A 19,620-nucleotide genomic window follows, 5' to 3' on the forward strand; every position below is an offset into this window, starting at 1 on the left:
TTTTTGGAACATTAGTTAAGGAAAAAATGGTTACATTTTAGTCAAAATGGATTACTTTTGGTTAAAAAATATATATATATAACTTAGTGTTCTCAAGTTCTCACATCAAAGTTGTTCTCACTGGAACCCAATCATCTATGATTGTATGTAGTAGGCTATCACTCGAGAAAAATGCAAAAATGATCAAAGACTACAATAGCAAGACCAAGGTATAATTTTCAAAGTGCATCAGTGTGTTGTTGATTAATCTTAAAGGAAGATTTCATGTTACAGATCTACAGTTGTTTATAAACTCTATTTCATATATATCCATGCCAATAGAATCCATATTAAAATAATTGATTACAAGGTTAGAGAGATCAACTTTATGCAACTTCGTATGTAACAAACAAGAGCTGTAAGTATTCATTCTGAATGCTCTATCAGCTCGATTACATTACCATCATAATGTCATGATCCCCAAAAGTCACTATCATCTAAGCCACCTAATTTCCCACTCATGAAATACAGTAAAAGATTATTCATTGAATTACTGAGTGAATATATAATTGCACTAAAATTTTCTGGGTCAGGCAGCCAAGCTATATACCACCCTCTACCGCAGTCAATAAATATATATAATCATAGAGGGGTAAAAATCAATAGAATGATTGAATGACCATACAGAAGAGTCTTCTGTGATTAAGTTTTGGTATTCTCTTCTACCCTATTTGTATTTGAGGCCAGTCATTCTGCTATTTGGATTCAAAATATGCCAGGATGAGTTGTATGAATATTGACATTGTTCGGTCATGTCGCGGGTACTTGAGCAATTCTGGAAAGGCTTATGAAGAAGAATATCTCTGCCGCAAATAGAAAAACAATGCTGTTGAAGCGGCAATAGCACAAGGAAATATAGTCCAAATACCCTGAATCATTTAAGGGAAAACAGGTAAGAAAAACAAAGGTACGACTTCAAGGAAGGTTAATAAAAGGGAAAACATGTAAGGAAAACAAAGGTGCGACTACCAGCTTTGGGACAAACTTACCACAACAGTAGCAACAGTAGCAACGGCAAAAAGAGGGCGTTCTCTTAATAAAAACCCAATTGACAACTGCAATAACCACACATAAAAAGAAGTCCAAAATGTCAGCCTCTTAGTTTAATGAGAAACTGAAAGCCACTTATTACACTTAATGGCCCCTTTGGTAAAAGGCAGTAATGAGTTGTAAGCCAAGCTCTCTAAGTATGAGAGACAATAAGGCCCATGGTGATGCTTCTCCACCTCAACACATGTCTTTTACTTCATAAACTTCCGTTAAAACACTCAATACCATCTCTAAAATGGTCATGGGTGGTAATAAAATATCTCCCATAAAAAAAGAGTTGCATTGTCTTAATATACAAACTCATTACCATTACCACCATTATCACTGTTTACCATACGAGTAACATACGTTCTTGCAAACCAGAAAGGAAAAAAAGAAATGTGCTTGGAATGAAGTATTCTAAAGCTTTATCAAGAAATAGCTATTGATACTGGAAATAGGACTTCCATGGAAATTCTATGATACTCCAGGTTTTTGTACATACGCTTCTTGTTCAGTAGGCAGCAGATAACAAGTGAACATAAAGAATACAATTGCTAACCTGAACAGGTAGGGTGATCAATCCACCACAGCAGACACCAGCAAAGAAACACTCAGGAGAAACACCCTGTATTACATGGTAAAATATAAACAGAAGCATAGAACATAATTTTGTACTTATACAAACTATGTAAACATTGATAGAACAAAACTATGTACTTATGCAAACTCTTATTGGAAACATTATGTACTTATGCAAACTTTGATTGGAAATATTATGCACTTAGGCAAATTTTGAATGGAAAAATTAAGTAATTACAATGCAAGGTTATAAAAGACCAAAATATATTATAACTCAAGTACATATTCTACCTCCATAAAGTACTTCTAAGACACATATGACTGACCACTGCAAAAAAAAAAAAAAAAAAAAAGAAAACGAGAAGATGTTTCTACTCCATTGCAGGTTGCTCTGTTTCTTTCAATTATTATAGTTGAGGATGTTAGTGGCTGTACTTGCATTATGAGAATATCAAAAGCTTTCTAAAGGAGTTATAGACACTAACCATGGCTCCTGCAAGGAATGCCGTTGGATTTCTGACTCCAAGAGAGAATCGTTCAACTGTGCAGAAGGACAGAATGTAATGTACAAACAATTAGTAAATCATGCCAAGTGCTAAACAAGCAGCATACATAACAACACAGACCAAGAACCGACCATGGTCCAAAATGGAAGATCGCGACCAACAGCAGAAGGCAAGACAGGCAAACAATAAATCTTCTGAGAGTTGCTTGAACACTTATAAAAGCCGCATACATGGAAGTATGGAACTAAGTATAAAAGGTGTTCTCCTCTTCTCCATTAAGAAAAGGGGTGTTCACCTTTCGACTCTTTAGTTCTACTTCGTATAATAATACCATTGCTACAAAGCCTCCAACAAGACTGAAGGCTCCTATATGTGGTAATCTGACTGGACACAACCTCACCCTGTTACCCATACCATTGCAAGAGGCTCTAATAGCCAGACCCCTCAAGTTGCTTAGAGGCGTTGACATTCATATAGCATTTAGGAAAGTGGGGAACTTTTGCGCCAAATATTTTATTCTGCTGAAGCAAATTGTGTACCAATAATCAGATATATAATGTTCAAATCATAGAAGATAGAAATATAGAATAAGCTAGTCAGTGCCCCCAAAAATAACTTAGACAAAGACATCAAATGCTCAGAATTTTTTCAAACAATACAAAGATCAGATAACAAGGCAGTCAAAATCCCTAAAGAGACAAGGTATGAAGCTTACGCATAGTCCTAAGCAAGAGCAAGAATCCTAGTCATAAATTATATGCTTTTTTTATAACTATGAACTTAAACACCTGTCATTTATGCCAGTACATTAAGCATAACCGAACTTGTGACTACTTCCCCTAACCTTCATTCATAGTACATAAGAATAACCTACTCTAAAACTGTAAAACGTTAAAATGATTATGAAATAAGCCACAAAATAAGTTGAAGTCTTGGAGAAATAATCCAAAATATTTACCAAATCCACTAAGATTGCCATATCTTTTAACAGCATTTGCAATGTTCATAACCTTCTCTTTGCCTACCCCTACCTGCAATCACACAAAGGATATCTATAAGCTAAAAAAGAAAGAGAAGGGGAACATTAAACAATTTGGCATCAGAGTTTCAAGATTTTTGGAATACATAACATTTGCATTTGAAGTACAGAGGTGGAGCAAACCTTTGAATACAAATCATCAGAAGCTCCTGACTGTCTGAAAAGCTTCCCAAGGTAAAATGGTATCATATCACTGATGCAAACTCCCCTAAAGATCAGAAGATTTTGTGAGATCACCAAGAAGCAGAAAGACATTGAAATATAATATGGTCTCTGCAAAAACAAACAACACTAGGAATACGGATTATTCTTCTAGGAAATCTAGAAAATACATTTTTCGTTTTTTTTCAAGGAATTGAATAACGAAAATAGAATAGCCACTAACCAGTATACCCATAGAACCGTAGAAATTATGTATGGTGCATTGCTGGAGAACGATGCAGCAAAAGATTGCCATGTACCATCCAAACAAAGCTTCCGTGCCAATGTTATGCCAACCTATATCCACGATGATGATGTAGTTCACACATTCAGTTACAGTTCAGCAACATGAAGATGGCTATGGGACACAAAACAAACATTGGAGTTTGTGAAACAGAAGTACCAGCAGAAAGGACAGACCCATATATTTAAAGCCTCTTCACTGATGAAAAGTCCACATCCAGCAGCCATGAGCAACCAAAAGTAGATCCACCTGTCAATGCCATTCTATAGCTTTACATATAACCCACATTGAACAAAAATTTTCTCAAGCATGACAACAGTTTAACAAGAATCATTTCATACAAATAACTTAAATCACCACTGAACAACAACAATAAGTGCAATTTGGACAACATTGACCATGTAAAAGAAGAAAAGAGAAATTACACATCATGCAACTGTTGATGACACTGATGCCATAACACACAAGTTTTCTCTTACTTCAGCATGATTAATGCTTTTTAAAGGTGATCGCTTTTGTGAACCAAACAGACAACATAATGACATCATGAATAACTACATCATCCTTTCTGATTTCCATAAAAGGAAAAATCATTCCCTTAGCAGTTAAATGTAAGGCTCAGTGAGTAACTTGATACATACCCCGGAGCATACTGTGGAAGCACAACTCTGTAACCAAATGCTTTAAAAGAGAAACCAATAGTTGATGTGACTAAGCTTGTAGAGGATGAAACATCAGCCAGACGCTGAATCTCAATTCCAAGGGAAGATCCCAAATTTTGCTGCTTGAGGCAAATAGACAAGATAGTGACAGTTGCAGCCACTCCAACGCCGATTGCCAATTTTGCCAAAAATGAACTACCATTCCCATTATCTTTCGGGCCGCTGAACAACTCCTCATTCACCCTTGCACCTTCAATAAAGGAATCACTACTACTTGCAGCATCACCAACCCCTGCATCCTCTGGTTGAAAGCTTCTGATACTGTTGATGTCAAGTAAGATGACATTAATTTGTGAGAGATTTTTCTGCAGATATGACAACACACCTAGCATAAATTCTAATCTAAATATCACCCCAATAGAAGCCCTCCTTATCATTCAATAAAAGATTTAACCACACTGCCGAATGGCCAATGCTTCTTCGTTAAAGGAATTATAACTCACAATACTGAACTCTTCAAGTCAATAAGAAGACCAAGCACAATGGCATATGTCAGCCAACATGACAGATGACAAAAATCCCATGTTATGCGAATTGCGCCAAAATTCAAAGTGTAACTATTTTAGTGAAACGGAGAGAGTATTATATATTGAATCACAAATTTGTACAATGAAACCATGATAGCACCAGGTTAATACATGATGGTCTACTTTGGTTTTCATACACATATTTGTGATTCATATATAACATTAATGATTAAATATGCAACATTTGTTGTCAAATATACAACCAAAACAAATTCCTTAACAACTATATTCGGAATTTCTCATCAATTACCACCAAAAATCCCCAAAACATCAACAACAAACGAATTAAAAATTCAACAACATACTTTTACAAGTTAAAAACAACTAATTTTTCCTAACCACTTATACAATTCAAATAAACTATCAAAACCAGTAGCTTAGCAATTAACAAACAAACAACCCAGCAAAGATTCTGATACCAGGAAAATATATGCAAATAAACATACCGAAAAAAAGATAATTTGGAAAGATGGGCATCATAAAGAAGAACCCTTTTGCGAGAAAACACACTCTGACCGCCATTAAAGCGGCTTGAAAGCTTCGGTAAACGTGAATTAAAGACATGGGAAGTTTCTAGAAGCGGACGCGGAGATGGGTAGTAAGCCAAAACCGCCGCCATTGACGACATTCTTCCTTCAAAGTTCCAAGCTTTTTAAATGTTAGTAAGAAAACAGAGATATTAAAAATATCCTCTTTATTTTCTCTCTCCTCTTGTTGAGTGTAAGGTGAAGAACTGAATTGTCATTTTGATAGTAAAATTTCTGTAATTTGTAATCCAGTAAATTTGTGTGGGGGAGAGAGAGTAGAGTTAGAGAGAATGAGAGTGAAGGTTTGAGAAAGAGGAGGAAGAGTGCGAATCAGGAGGAGTATATGCTAAGTTTGTTGTGAGATATATCATATGTGTGTGTGTGTGTTGGGCTTTTAGTGGGGTCCTTTTCTTTGTTTGGTGGTATTTGTTACAAGTTACAATCTCCAATTGGAATTCTCTTTTTTTGTGAGTTTTGAGTATTGTGTCTTTTTATCAATGTTAACTTATTTAACCTATGTCAAGAACATGATATATGTCCTTTTTGAATTTATTTTTTTTTTATGGAGAGAGAGAGGTACAGCCTCAGGAATTTAGACACAAAAATAAAAACAACAGAAAAAAAACATAAATAAACTAGGGAAGCACAAAACGTGGCAAAGCCATGCCTACAATGTCCTCAAATAAAATTCTACCTAAGTTTAAAGGGGGGACTTGAATCAACTCAACTTTGTTGTTTTGGGTGACACCTTGGTTAACTAAGCAGTCTGCAGCTCTATTACCTTCACGATAGCAGTGTAAAATTTCAACCTCCCAGTCATTAGATGAGATTAGCTCTCTGCAATGGTTGATGATATGGACACATTCTCCCCCATATGCCTCTGAGCCCTTAAGGATCCAAACAGCAGCTAGATTGTCCATCTGTATTTGCAGCTTTGATATACCCACCTTTTTGAATGATACTATTGCTAACATAATATTGAATGTTGTGTTTGTTTGTTGTTCAATTAGTGTATATTATTATTACATGGTTGAGGGTTGCTAAAATACTAATAATTAAAGCTGATTTTGGACTCTAACAGATATGGTGATGGTTTGCATGCTTTACCAGCCAATGCGCTGGTAGTTCCTACAAGGCTAGTAGCCTTGGTAGGGGTTAGCCCTTGGGCTGACTTAATTTCCCAATTAAAAAAAATCAAAAAAAAAAGATATAGTGATGGTATTAATTAATTACGTGTTGATACTAGTAAATACTAATTGTTTAGCACCAACTATATACTTTCAGTACAAAAATTTGGTTTTCATGTGCATTGTTATTACTATGAAACATTGAAATTTTTGGATATATTATAATTATGAAACTTGTATTGATATTGTAAATTCTTATATTGGTATTCGAAAATTTTTATTTGATACCACCGAATATGTTGGAATCTGAAAATAAACTCTAATTGATAGTGATTAAGGGTTTTTCCATGGTACCCTAATAAAATTATTGAAAGGATGGGATACTTATTATGTCCAACTTTTTTGTCCTAACTAGTATTTAGCATGGGTTTTCAAAAGTATCTGACCCGATCGACCTGATTCGATTTTTCGCATACCCGATACGTTTTTTAGTTTTCGGATAATTCCGATCGGATACAAATCGGAAATTTTTTGGATATCCGGAAATATCGGAAACATGGAAAATTTCCGGATATTTATGGATATCCTATCCTAAATATACGTTTTTAAGGCTAGTTATCTGATGACCCGATCCAATCTGAAACTTAGTTTATGAACCTTCCATTTGAAAATTTCAATTTTTTTTAGTTTTTGGATGTCCGATGATCCGATCCGGAATTTCGGATATCCAATCCGTTCCGATACCAAATTTTTTGGATTGGATACGGTCGGATTTTGATATCCGAAAGGAACAGTATTTAGGCTCGGACGATGCCTCGGAGTTTCTCTGTGCTAGAATTTAGTAATAGTTTAATGAGTCATCTCATACTCATTTAAAAAAATCTTCTCATTCATTATATGGATTTCAAAAGTTTTCCATTCATATATCATCATTAATTTTGATTAAATAAGCAATAATAGTATAGTGGAGTGATGGTTGGATATCTTTCTTTCATACTTGAGGTTGTGGATTCGAATTTTCAGGTTAAAAATGCTTCTTTTTTTTTACTATATGAGAAAGAATGTTATTAAATGAGTGATGGTGACATGTGGCATATATACGTTCTTAGGAACGCTTTTATATTAGTATAGATAGATATAGATAGATAGATGAGGATTATGGATATCTAGTGAGCTTAGATAAGATGAAATTGTATATTGCTCAAAACATATTATTACACCATCTGTTGATGTTTAGAATAAGACTCAAACCACAACATAATGTAACCTTTTTGAGTTCAAAAAATATTCCATATACAATTTTAATCATCATTGGACCACCTTGGCAAGCTGACAACCTGATTTTATTCGTTCATTTTCGTGTTATGACCTAACTACTACGGACATCAAATAATGTAAAATGTTCAATCCTCCCTTGACCCCCTTTGCTTCCCCCCTTGACCTCTTAAGGGAAAACCGAAAGAATAACTATCGACTTTTCTTTGCCTTCTTTCTTTGCCTTTGTGAGTACGAGAAAGAGGAGGGGAAAAAATAAAGCAATCGAAATCGTTAAAGTAAGTGAAAATTCAAAAGAGCTTCTTATTAGAATCTCTTTTTCTATATAGGTAAGATGAAGTATCCTACTGAACTGACACTTTGCTCATGTTTAATCATTCAGGTTTACACGTCAGACTACTTGGGAAGGAGGGAGATGGTAAGGGAAACCTCACCCTCCAAACTGTCCTTGTGAGGCATGATCCTGTGATTTTAAAGAAGTGAGACCAAATCTTTACTACTAGGCCAAGTCTTGTTGGATATCTCACTAGAATCTCTTAGCATTCCAGACGAATCATTCTACCAATTATGTTTAATTCCTTATTCTTGTTTCATGATGTTACTTTGGTCTTACATACCTGTTTTAACTGGTGAACTAGTCAAATTTCCTTGGTGGATGCTTTTTTGATTTTATTTAAAAACTCTCCTTTTGCCTACTTATGCATGCTTGAGTCAATCACTACAACATTTAACATGCCATTTTCCCTTTGGGTCCTTTTTTGGGGAAGAGGAAGTGGTGACCTCTAACAAATACATCTCATGTTGGAACCTATGTAACACAATTACACTCAAAAAGTAATTGATGGAACTAATAAAAAAACATTAAAGAGATGGTATTGTGTCAGACTCGTCTGACAAACCATTCTCGTCGGACAAAATCACGCGCGTCTTAGTTAATTTATTTTTTCAGTTAGATTTATTGATTTTTCAGTTGTTCTTCATATTGTTTCATTTACTTGTTCAAAATTTACTATTTTTTTTTCAGGTAGACTTATTTATTTTTCAGGTAACTTACAAAAAGCTGCCATTGAATCGCTCAAAATCCAATTTCAAATAGCTTTCATTATTTAAAAAAAGAGAAAAGTAATAATCACTTCCTCCACAACTTGTTGCCAAGTAATTTTGCTAACTGACACATCACACATGGGGATATTAAGATAACTTTTATCTACTACTTTTCAAATTATTAAGATTTTTTTATTTTTTGAGGGAAAGCGAGATATGTTACTCCATAGATAATATAAATCAGATAATATAAAAATCCCTTGATGTTCTAATTGAACTGGTAATATATTCTTTATATTATTATTATATGTTCTTTATAAATTACTATCATGCTCTATTTCCATGGTCATATGTTCTTTTTTTCATAATGGTTTCATGTTTTATTTTATCAATGAATCATACAATTTTTTTTCCAAGTCAATACCATATTCTAATTGAACTGGCAATATGTTCTTTATAAGTTACTATAATGTTATAATTCCATGAGTCATACGTTCTTTTTTTTTCATAATGGTTTCATATGTACCTTTTATCAATCAATTATACAATTTCTTTTTCCAAGTCAACGCCATATTCTAATTAAACCGACGATATGTTCTTTATATTATTATTATATGTTCTTTATAAATTACTATGATGTTATAATTCCATGAGTCATACGTTCTTTTTCTCATAATGGTTTCATATGTACCTTTTATGGTACCAAAAGTAGATAGAAAATTGCGGGTGTTCTAGCAGAATCCCCGGAATTTATGGGGAGTTATCAGCTGGGATTGTTGGGAGTTATATCATTTTTTTTAATTAATTTCCTTTTTTCAAATTTGCGTTTCATATTCAAGGTTATGCGTTTTGAAGTAGGACCACGTAGAGGAAGGTGGTCTCTAGTCCACCATCCATGCTTTGCTATTCCAATTAGACTAAAAATTTTCAGTTAGACTAACTGATATTTCAGTTGGTCTTCGTATTCTTTCACTTAGTTTTACAAAATTTTCTATTAGACAAATGGACCATACTCAGGTCAATTGCTATTTTTCAATTAGTCTTCTTGATTTTCAGTTGGTCTTCGTATTATTTCATTTAGTATAATGATTCTTTCATTTATGGTCACTAGCTAAGAAATCAAGAAAAGATAAAAAAAAAAAAAAAAAAAACAGATCCACCAAAAATCAAACCAAATTATACCTAGAAACTTCATCTCTGATCCTCTTAACCATATTTGCGATGCAACAGTAATCAAATATAAAATTACGAACCAAAAAACAAAGTAAATTTCAACAATAGAAAAGCAGAAAAATTAAGAGCAAAACTAGAAATAAGGAGAAATTAAGAGAGAAGAAGATTGAAAAAGAAAAAATCAAGGACGAACTAGATAAGAAGTTTTAAAACCGTTAAAATATAAAACCTAACCGTTAAATAATTTTTTTTAAAAAAAAAACAAATATTAACAAAAAAATCCCACGCGCGTTAAGTTGGGCTCAGCCCGTCCGACGGAACCTATTGGGTCATACGGTGTGACCCAATAGTTTCACAACATTAAAATATTGAATGGTACTAAAAACTCTTTTATTTATATTATAAACCTCTCCTATAAAGTTAAGTACACAACTGGGTACTAAATCTTGCCTTTTGTTCCAGTTTTGGTACTCAATTTTCAAAAGTTTCAGTTTGGCTACTCAAAACTAACATCTGTTAGTTTGATACTGATCTTTGCACAATAATCGTTATCAGCACACAAAACAAATGATGATTGTGACGTGGCATAAAATTAGTTGATTCAATGCATTAAAACTCCCGCCCAATTCTTTAATGCATTAAACTAAAACCATAGCAACAAAAATAATTGAACATCCAAAGTATCTAACACCTTGTAAAAATTGTCATATTTTTGGAGCTAGCTAAAAGATGCAGACATTTTATTATAATTCATATAATTCTAAGTTCCCAAATCCATCACATAGTTAGACATTTACAAACCGGATAAAGTAGTTGTTTAAGTTCTATTGTTCACCCCAAAAAAATAAAATCATTAGTTCTTGCGTTTGAGTTAGCATGGAGGATGGAGAGGTTGATGATTTTGGTTGCTTTTTCACTGAGCAGCTACTGTTGGAAGTCTGCTAGCTACAAGAAGACACAAACATGAGTTGAAAAGTGTTTTCTATTCACAGATGTATAACTCAAGTTCCTTAAGCTAAACTCAAGTTGCCCAATTTTCAAACTAATTTGTCATATCAAAAAGTGTTGCGGGAATGGCTATTCTAAACCTACGTATTCCAATTACATGTTTTCAATGACCAAAAACAGCGAACGACAATCAATCCCAGGAAGTTATAGAGACAGATGCTTATAATTCACAATAAATAGTTCGTATATTAGCAGCTCACACAACAATGTAGCACTAAATTTGCACTATCAGACCAAAAACCTAACCAAAATTCACCAGTTTAGAGGTCAAATTCACTAATTTTTACTTTTCATAACAACAAGTTGGAGTAAGAAAATGTAATTATTCATAAAACAACAAAATTTAATTGATGAACACATTAAAATACAAAATACTAAACAAAGATAAGCACATAGAGTCAAGTAAAAGGCAAGAGGCGAATATTAAAACCTCAGGAACTCTATTGAGGTTCTTTGCGCAATAATAGCAAAGCATGTCATCTCATAGTCTTCATAAATTTTAAAAAAAGGCGAAGCTTTCCATCATCATTTTCGCAGAACAAATCATGGCATTCCCCCCCCCCTGATAGACATTCCCTCCCAATGCAACCCTTGTTCTTCATCCGGATCACCCTTAATCTCCATCTTCACCTCAGAAACCTTCTCTTTTCCCTTCCTCATGGGTGCATAACTGTCATTGGGGGTAATTATCTCTCTTTTATCCTCAGTATTAGGCTCACTAATTTTTATCCCCTTTCCCTTAGAGTTTTGAAGAGAAACCCTAGTTCTAAGTTTAGGTCAAGGGAACTTACAAGAAGGGGTGTTAAACACTTCCTCTTCAACCGTTTTCATTACTTTTTTCAACGCTTTGAAGGAGGCTTTTAATAAATTGGATGCTTCACAGAAGTAAACACATCTTCCAAGCAAAAAGACTTCCATCCGAAATAGAATATGCCAGATTTATGCATACATTCCTTTCCTCCTTTGTTTTCGCAGCAGCGGTTGCGTCTTTTAGGGTTGCATGTTGATCATCTTTTGATGAGAAGATGAGGAAAGGGAAAGAAATTAAGAGAGAGAAAAAGATGAACAGAGGAAGGAAGAAGATGGAGAGACTGTAATCAAATGAAAAGTGCAAGGAAGGAAGACAGTGAAGAGTTAATAAAACCCGCCAAAATATATTGCCTAAATAAGAGTGCAAGTGTTAGGTGGGGGTTTATGACTTACACGCGCCTAGAAAAATGCTTCAAACGACGAATTCAACAGATTTCACCAAAAAGTAACGTCCGTCCATTTTGAGTACCCAAACTGAAACTTTTGAAAGTTGAGTACCCAAACTGGAACAAAAGGCAAAATTTAGTACCCAATTGTATACTTAACTCCCCTCCTATAATACTATGAAAAGGCAAATCTATTATGATACACTAGATGATACTAATGTCATGTATACAAGTGACGAGAAATGATAAAACGCTAGCAGCTACAGACACTTTTGTCTATAGCAAAAGCTAACATCCATGTGGCAACATATAATTTGCACACATGTCACAATATTGTTTATCCAAAACAAATTACTTTTTGCAATTTTTGAACTTGTATATCTCAAGAAATATATTTTAGAAAAAAATAAAAAATATACCAATATTCATATATTTTTATTCTCTACAAATAGACATCCATTTTGATATAATTTCATCATATATTTATTTTACTCTTATCCTTATAACACACTTGTATCTTGTTATTACAATGCACCTATTTTATGTTAACATACACTTGTTTCTTATTACCATAAACTTGTTTCTTAATACAATATACTTGTTTCTTGTTAAAATACAATTGTTTCTTGTAGCACACTTGTTTCTTATCTATATATATATTTAAAGTAGAATCCTTGAGGCCACATGTCGCAAAGTTAGAGCTTTCAAGCCCACGTGACATGATGTGGCATGCTCCGTTGATCAGTATTTTCTCAAAGCTCAATGAGAGTGTCCACGTGTCACACGAATCAAAGGATATCAAATTCCCATAATCACCCATATCCTTTCCCTTAATCACGCATATAATTGATTCAGTAATCTATATAATTGATGTCAATTACGGATTTTAATTGATACGTAATCTATATAATTAAGGAAACTATTATTCCAATAACGTAATCTATGTAATTTACACTTAAATTGCCTAATCACGCATATAATTTTGGCATCATTATCATCAAATCTTTATATACATAATCAATACTAAATCATTGCCAAATTAGATTAATTTGATTAATTTGATTGATACGAAAATCTTCATGATGGCCTCAATCATGCAATTAGATTGATACTAGAATGGATCAAAATTAGGAAACTTTATGGATGAAAATCAATTCCCTTTGAATTATAACTTGCACTATATATATTGAAGCTAATGTTAAGGAATTATGTTGGTTTATTTTATAAGCCACGATTAATAAGTCTGAGCAAAAAAAATCCACCAATCTCTCCAACATCCAACACAGTACACTCTGAATCCACCGGTGGTCGGCTTACCTATGCCTTCTCTTCCACCTTCCTATGGTGCACTGGTGCTTCCGATGAACAGCGGTATACCAAAAGAGCAGAAGGACAGACTGTCTAAGAAGGAGGGTTGGACCCAATTTTGGGTTTCTTAATCTAATAATCTAAACAAAAAGAAAAGGAAAACTTAGTTACAAATTGAGATAGATGGAAAAGGTTGGATTGGTTTCATAGCATTTTCTGTAACATGAAAATTAGGAATGAGGGTGGTTAATGATTGAGGATATGAAAATTAATTATTTTGGCTAATCTTGAGCTTTCCCTGTATTGGGTCTGTTTTTTTTTTTTGTTTTGGTTTCAAGTTTGAGGTTTAATGAGGGTGGCGGAGATGAGATACAAAAATATAATTCCTTGTGAAATCAGATGATGATAATTGATAACGATGATTAATGATGATGAGATTAGTTTTAGGAAAAAAAAAATGAAATCAGATGATTCTTGATGAGCGATGACGATCGAGGGTAACATGCTTGATGATGATGATAAAACGATGCTTAGTGAATTGTGATTTTTTTTTTTTATTTGAAGTGAGGAAAAAATAGTTTATTATCCAGCTAATCATAGCCTCTCTCTCATACTTCAAAGAGCCATACTTCGCTTTTAAAATTTTGATCAACTCAGTATGACTATCAATGGATCTTCTTACTCAGGGAATCAGGGGTGCTTACCCTTACGAATACAAAACAGGCAAAATGAAATCAAATAGTTTTTTTATTCAAAACCAAAAGTCAATAGTTTTATTAAAGATTATTATAATTTCTTAAAATCATAATTAAAAGTACGGTACTTATTAAGGGGAAAAAATAGTTATTGTTTTTGTATTTGAAGTGAGGAAAAAAAAGGAGCCAAATTTGCAGACCTATAGGCAAGAATTGTAATGTTGTGAATTTTGATTTTTTTTTTTTAAATACTTCTATAGTGAATTGTGATTTTTTTTTTGTATAATTTTGTTGTGAATTGTGATTTTTTTTGTGTATTTGTGTTATAAGCAAGACACTTTTGTAACTTTTTTAATTTTGGTGTTGTTAATTGTTTGGTTGGTTAAACAAAATATGAAAAGTGAGATTTTCTAGGAAGCAGAAGAAGCCAAAGTTTATTGTTTGGTTGAAAAAAATATGAAACTTAGAACTTTCTGTAAAATGGAGAAATTTACTTATTCTTTTGGGAAGTTAAAGATAAGGTTATACACTTTCTAGAAAATACAAGTTCATGTGAAAACTAAAATTTTGGAAAAAACTACTTCAGACGTTGGACTAAACAAGCACTTAATTTGTACTTCAATAGTTTTTTTTTGTAACGGGTACTATCATAATAAATATTACGCTTTCCCTCATTCAAATTCCTGGATCCGCCCTTAATCCTCGAGATTTGTAGACCAACTTTTGACTTTTGGTTTTGAACTTTTGTGGAACAAAGGTCGAGCTATTGTAATTGATATAACATAATAAAAGAGAGAAGAGAAAATATAAACAAGTATCACAGAGCATTATAGCTATTGTAATTGATAGATCTCAACCATTGATAAGGTTGACTTTAGATTTATCAAACATATAATACTACGATTGATAAATTTTCCAAATTTGAATTAGTATAAACATCAATATATCTTCTGATCAATAATCAAATCTCTCCCGAATTTGAAGGACATTAATCATCCGTCGCTTTATTTTGTTTGGCAATTATTAATGGAGGTTGAAATGTGATTGTAGGAATCACAATTCACAAAAAGAAGAAACTAACTAATATCGGCTCTTACAGTGATAAGCAAAACAATTTGTAATTAGGTAGATCAAGAGGAGAAAAAATCGTGGAAATTAGTTATACTGTTGAAGTAAATTAGATCTACAAAAAATTACAATAAAAATGGAAGGTATGAATCTAAGACTTTAAATGGATGGTTGATGATGGTTAGGATATGTTCTCCCCAACTTATTTTCAGTTCAGTTAATAGTTCAGTTCTAATCGGTTCAGATCGATTCCTACGTTATCATCTAATTCATCTAATTTAGTTAACTTTATAGATTAGGCTGCATTTAGGACTTGGTATACACTCTAATGCACCTTCTAAATTGAGTATTTACAAATTTATAATAAATGGTATTGTGAGATATGCATAACTATATTAGTACTCAATTTTTTCCCCATTAGTCAAATTAACACATATGCTATCACATTATATGAGGCATTGATTAAGTTATTACAATTGTATAAATCTCTACAACATTTGGTGAATCATTCATATTTTGTTGCTTCATTATCAGTCTATTACCCCATTCCAGAAAAATTTTGTGTCAACATTTCATAGTTTGTTGCTTTTTTATCTTCACATTCCTATTCCATAAATCAAGTATAAAATAATGAAAAATAACCCTTAGAATCTATCATTCCTTTCCAATAAGATAAGTATATTTTAGAAATGATAGTAATTGCATATCAGTTTTGATAACGATATTGAGTGGCTCTCCTACACTTCATCATCTGTAAATAAAACGTGGGTATAATAATATGAAAAAGAATTGCTATAAAAAATTCTAGGTTATGTAATATGCAAGTTGCAATATCGAGAACTAAACACAACATAATATGCCTAAAAGTTTCTATATAATGTTTAACAAAGTATTACCATCAAGACGTGATTTAGTAGATAACGAACGCAAAAACCCTTTGAATGAATGAAATGTACTCTACAGAATTCCTATATACGATCATATTTTTGGGCGGTTACAGAATCATAGTACAACATTGAAAGTTCATACAATGATCGTATATAGGAATTCAAGTATGGATGCATCACGTACTTCAATGTTAAATGTGTTTTGGTGAAGAGAAGTTCAGTTAGGTTTAGGAGAATTCAGGTTGAATTGAGAGAACGCACCCTAAATTTTAAAGCATTTATGATATGGTGAATCATATGATACATTATCAATCACAAAAATCATGAAAATATCATGAAAGATGACCATAAATTTTTGGGGTGAGAGTTCATGTTGCAGAGAGAAAACACTTGGAAAGTGTATTATGTATATTATACATATACATATTTTCATGGGTAAAAGTATAGTTATGTACTTATGTCTTACAATTATATAATCCATAAAATATTATATGTTAATTAATCTTCTATAAAAGAAATGAATATATTAAATGTTCATATAATAAAATTGGGTTAAATCATATTGAGCATGAATAAAATGTGTGTGTGGGGTGGGGGGGGGGTTAATTCGACCTGACTAAAATTTCGGGTCTAAGTTGCATAATTTGTAAAAGAGGGAGAGCTTAACTTGCCATATGAAAGATTGTCGTTAAATTTGTTTGGTGAAAGTTAACATTATGATAACGAAAAAAGGTGGGAATGTAAGTATGCATATTTTTTGTAGGTAAAAGTATAGTTATATGTAATACAATAATTATAATTTTTTTCTTATTTTTTGTAGGTAAAGTCCATAGATAACTTATTTTCACTTTCATTATAATTGATCACATTTATAAATATAATAGATTATTGTGTTACATTTCCTTCATCTACTCATAATTTTGAAAATCGTGATTGTTGGTTGAAATGGATGTTAATAATGACTGTCAAAATTTATTAAATTTGTACACAACCATTAAATAAATATGTATTTAATTTTTTTTTAATTATAATATCTCTATATCTAAAACAAAATCCTTGAAGCCACATGGTATGAAGTTAGAGAATTTTTCAATGAAGCTAAAAAATTGAGTCATCAAACAAAATGGTAGATATCACTTGGTGAAGGAAAACAAAAGATTATGAAGATAATTTTAGTCAAAAAACAAAAAAGATCAAAGGAAGTTTCAGTTGATAACATCATAACATTATGGTTCAGATTTAAGGAATTCTTTAGATCTCAATGAGAAGAAAAATAGGTAACTATTTGATAACTTAAATAAAGTTCATAGATGATTAGGAGATTTCATTTATGCAATTATGATATATTAAAGAAGAAATAAAGTTAGAAAACTCTTTATATCTCAATAAATATATGTTAAGATATAACATAATTAAAATTAGTTTCATCATAAGTGGAGCATAATCACTAGAACTAATGCATAACCAAGATCGAACTAGATCTATTCATCACATGAAAATTTTAAATGTAAAGAAATGGGTTGGTTATTTTATTGATACACTTATCGAATCGTATTAATCATACTATAAGTTTAAATATTGACAAATCCAAACTTGACGTGTTAAATTTATTTAACACCTATATATTCATATCATGATTTTTATAGTGGAACTAAATAAATGTCTATAATACCCCTTTGTTCTAGAGATAACGATAGGTGATGTCAAGTATAAATTGAAGTCAATATTTTTATTCAATTTGAAGTTAATTGTATGATTAGTGGGGTGGCTATGGGAATAAAATTAAAGGGATGAGGGTGGTTTCTATTTAAGGTTGGTTTACATTAGTAGGGCAAAACAATATGAAAAATAGTAACGCTAAATTCTAATTTTACTAAGTTGCATAATAGAGGTGTGGTTTAGTGTGCATTTTGGTCGAGTAGGACCACTTTCTATTAGTAAGTTATGATAGTTATGGTAATCATAATTCTTTAAAGAAAAACCATAATTTTGTTTGAGTAAAATTAATGACTTTAAAATAACATGGATTATACAAATAATGACATCAACGTGATGTATTTATCTCATGCCGTTTGAGTTTTTTTATTGCACGGGCTATCTCATCCCGTGCATTTTTATTAAACGTAAATTATGAATTATTTAATTTTCTACAAAACAAGTCATATTTTCTACCGATGGGTAGCGTATTTCTTACTTCCACTAAATTTGGTTAATTATGGTACATGGATGATCGAACATTCATCTCGAGGTCATAGACATGTTCAAGCTAAGGGGCTCCAAATAAAAGGAGACTACACTACTAAAATGAGAATAAAAAAAGATGGAAAACCAACCAACAGGCGGTGGAAGGACACGGGGTGGCTCAAGGAGCCAGCAACAAGAAAATCAATCACGTTACTTTTTTAGCTGGGGAAAGGGAAATGATCCTATATCAACTATATATAGTAGAAAACATATATTTGGTATTTTCTAGAGAATCATTTAAAGGGGGCTGAGTATGTCAAGGAAAGGGGAGTAGTATGGTATTTATACCCCGTATGACACTCATTCTGTCAAATGGAATAAAATTTCCCTTGAATTGTGTTTTGCAATGATTATAAATAAAAGTCAAATATATCCCTATCACATATGGGTTTGTATCTCCAAGTTCGGTTTTCAGCCATAGCCAATTTTATGTGGTCATTTTTAAAGTCACGGTAGAAAGTGTATAATAATACTGATTAGTGAGAAAGAACATGATATGTCTAATATTACAGCTAATGACATATATAATTAAGTCTTCTACAACCCTAAGAGTGTCATGTATTTGCAAAACAACTTTATAATTAACATAAAGGAGCATTTTTTGTCTTTCTGTGTAAAGTGCATCATTGATGCTTTGTTTTTGTTAAATATGTATAGGATTATTCTGTATTTCAATACATTGTTCAAAGTTTATTAATTTAATATGGTATAGAGGTTAAACTCATTTGAGTTTCGAGCAATACATAAGCTTATATTAAATCGAGTAGACGTAGAGAATCTTTTATATGCTTTTACTGTAGTTGGTATATAAACACGCTTATTAAACAAAAAAGTTCCCGTGCATTTTTGCACGGGTCCAAAAGCTAGTTATTACAATACACCTGTTTCTCGTTAACATACACTTGTTTCTTGTTAACATACACTTGTTTCTTATTATTACAACACACATGTTTCTCGTTAACATACACTTGTTTCTTGTTAACATACACTTGTTTCCCCATACAATACATTTGTTTCTTGTTAAAATACACTTGTTTCTTTTAACAATACACTTGTTTGACGTAAAGTAATTAAAACTGATATAAATTTTAAAACTGATATATGATAAAATTATATCAAAATGGATGTCTATTTGTAGAGAATAAAAATATATGAATATTGGTATATATTTATTTTTTT

General features: G+C 32.2%; 1 protein-coding gene across 1 annotated transcript; it reads right to left on the minus strand.

Annotated features, from left to right (window-relative positions):
- Nucleotides 1-281: 281 nt before the first annotated feature.
- On the minus strand, nt 282-5,764 carry LOC104899508 (hypothetical protein). Its single transcript, XM_010686706.4, has 10 exons — nt 5,336-5,764; nt 4,282-4,623; nt 3,817-3,889; nt 3,581-3,693; nt 3,319-3,403; nt 3,115-3,187; nt 2,136-2,191; nt 1,631-1,696; nt 1,029-1,094; nt 282-908 (listed from the first exon to the last, which is right to left on the minus strand). The coding sequence occupies exons 1-10, from the start codon at nt 5,515-5,517 to the stop codon at nt 825-827; spliced, it is 1,140 nt and encodes a 379-aa protein (XP_010685008.2). The 5' UTR covers nt 5,518-5,764; the 3' UTR covers nt 282-824.
- Between the last annotated feature and the right edge of the window lie 13,856 nt (nt 5,765-19,620).

This window comes from Beta vulgaris, chromosome 7 (genome assembly GCF_026745355.1).
Source record: "Beta vulgaris subsp. vulgaris cultivar EL10 chromosome 7, EL10.2, whole genome shotgun sequence".
In the NCBI taxonomy this organism is placed as follows: domain Eukaryota; kingdom Viridiplantae; phylum Streptophyta; class Magnoliopsida; order Caryophyllales; family Amaranthaceae; genus Beta; species Beta vulgaris.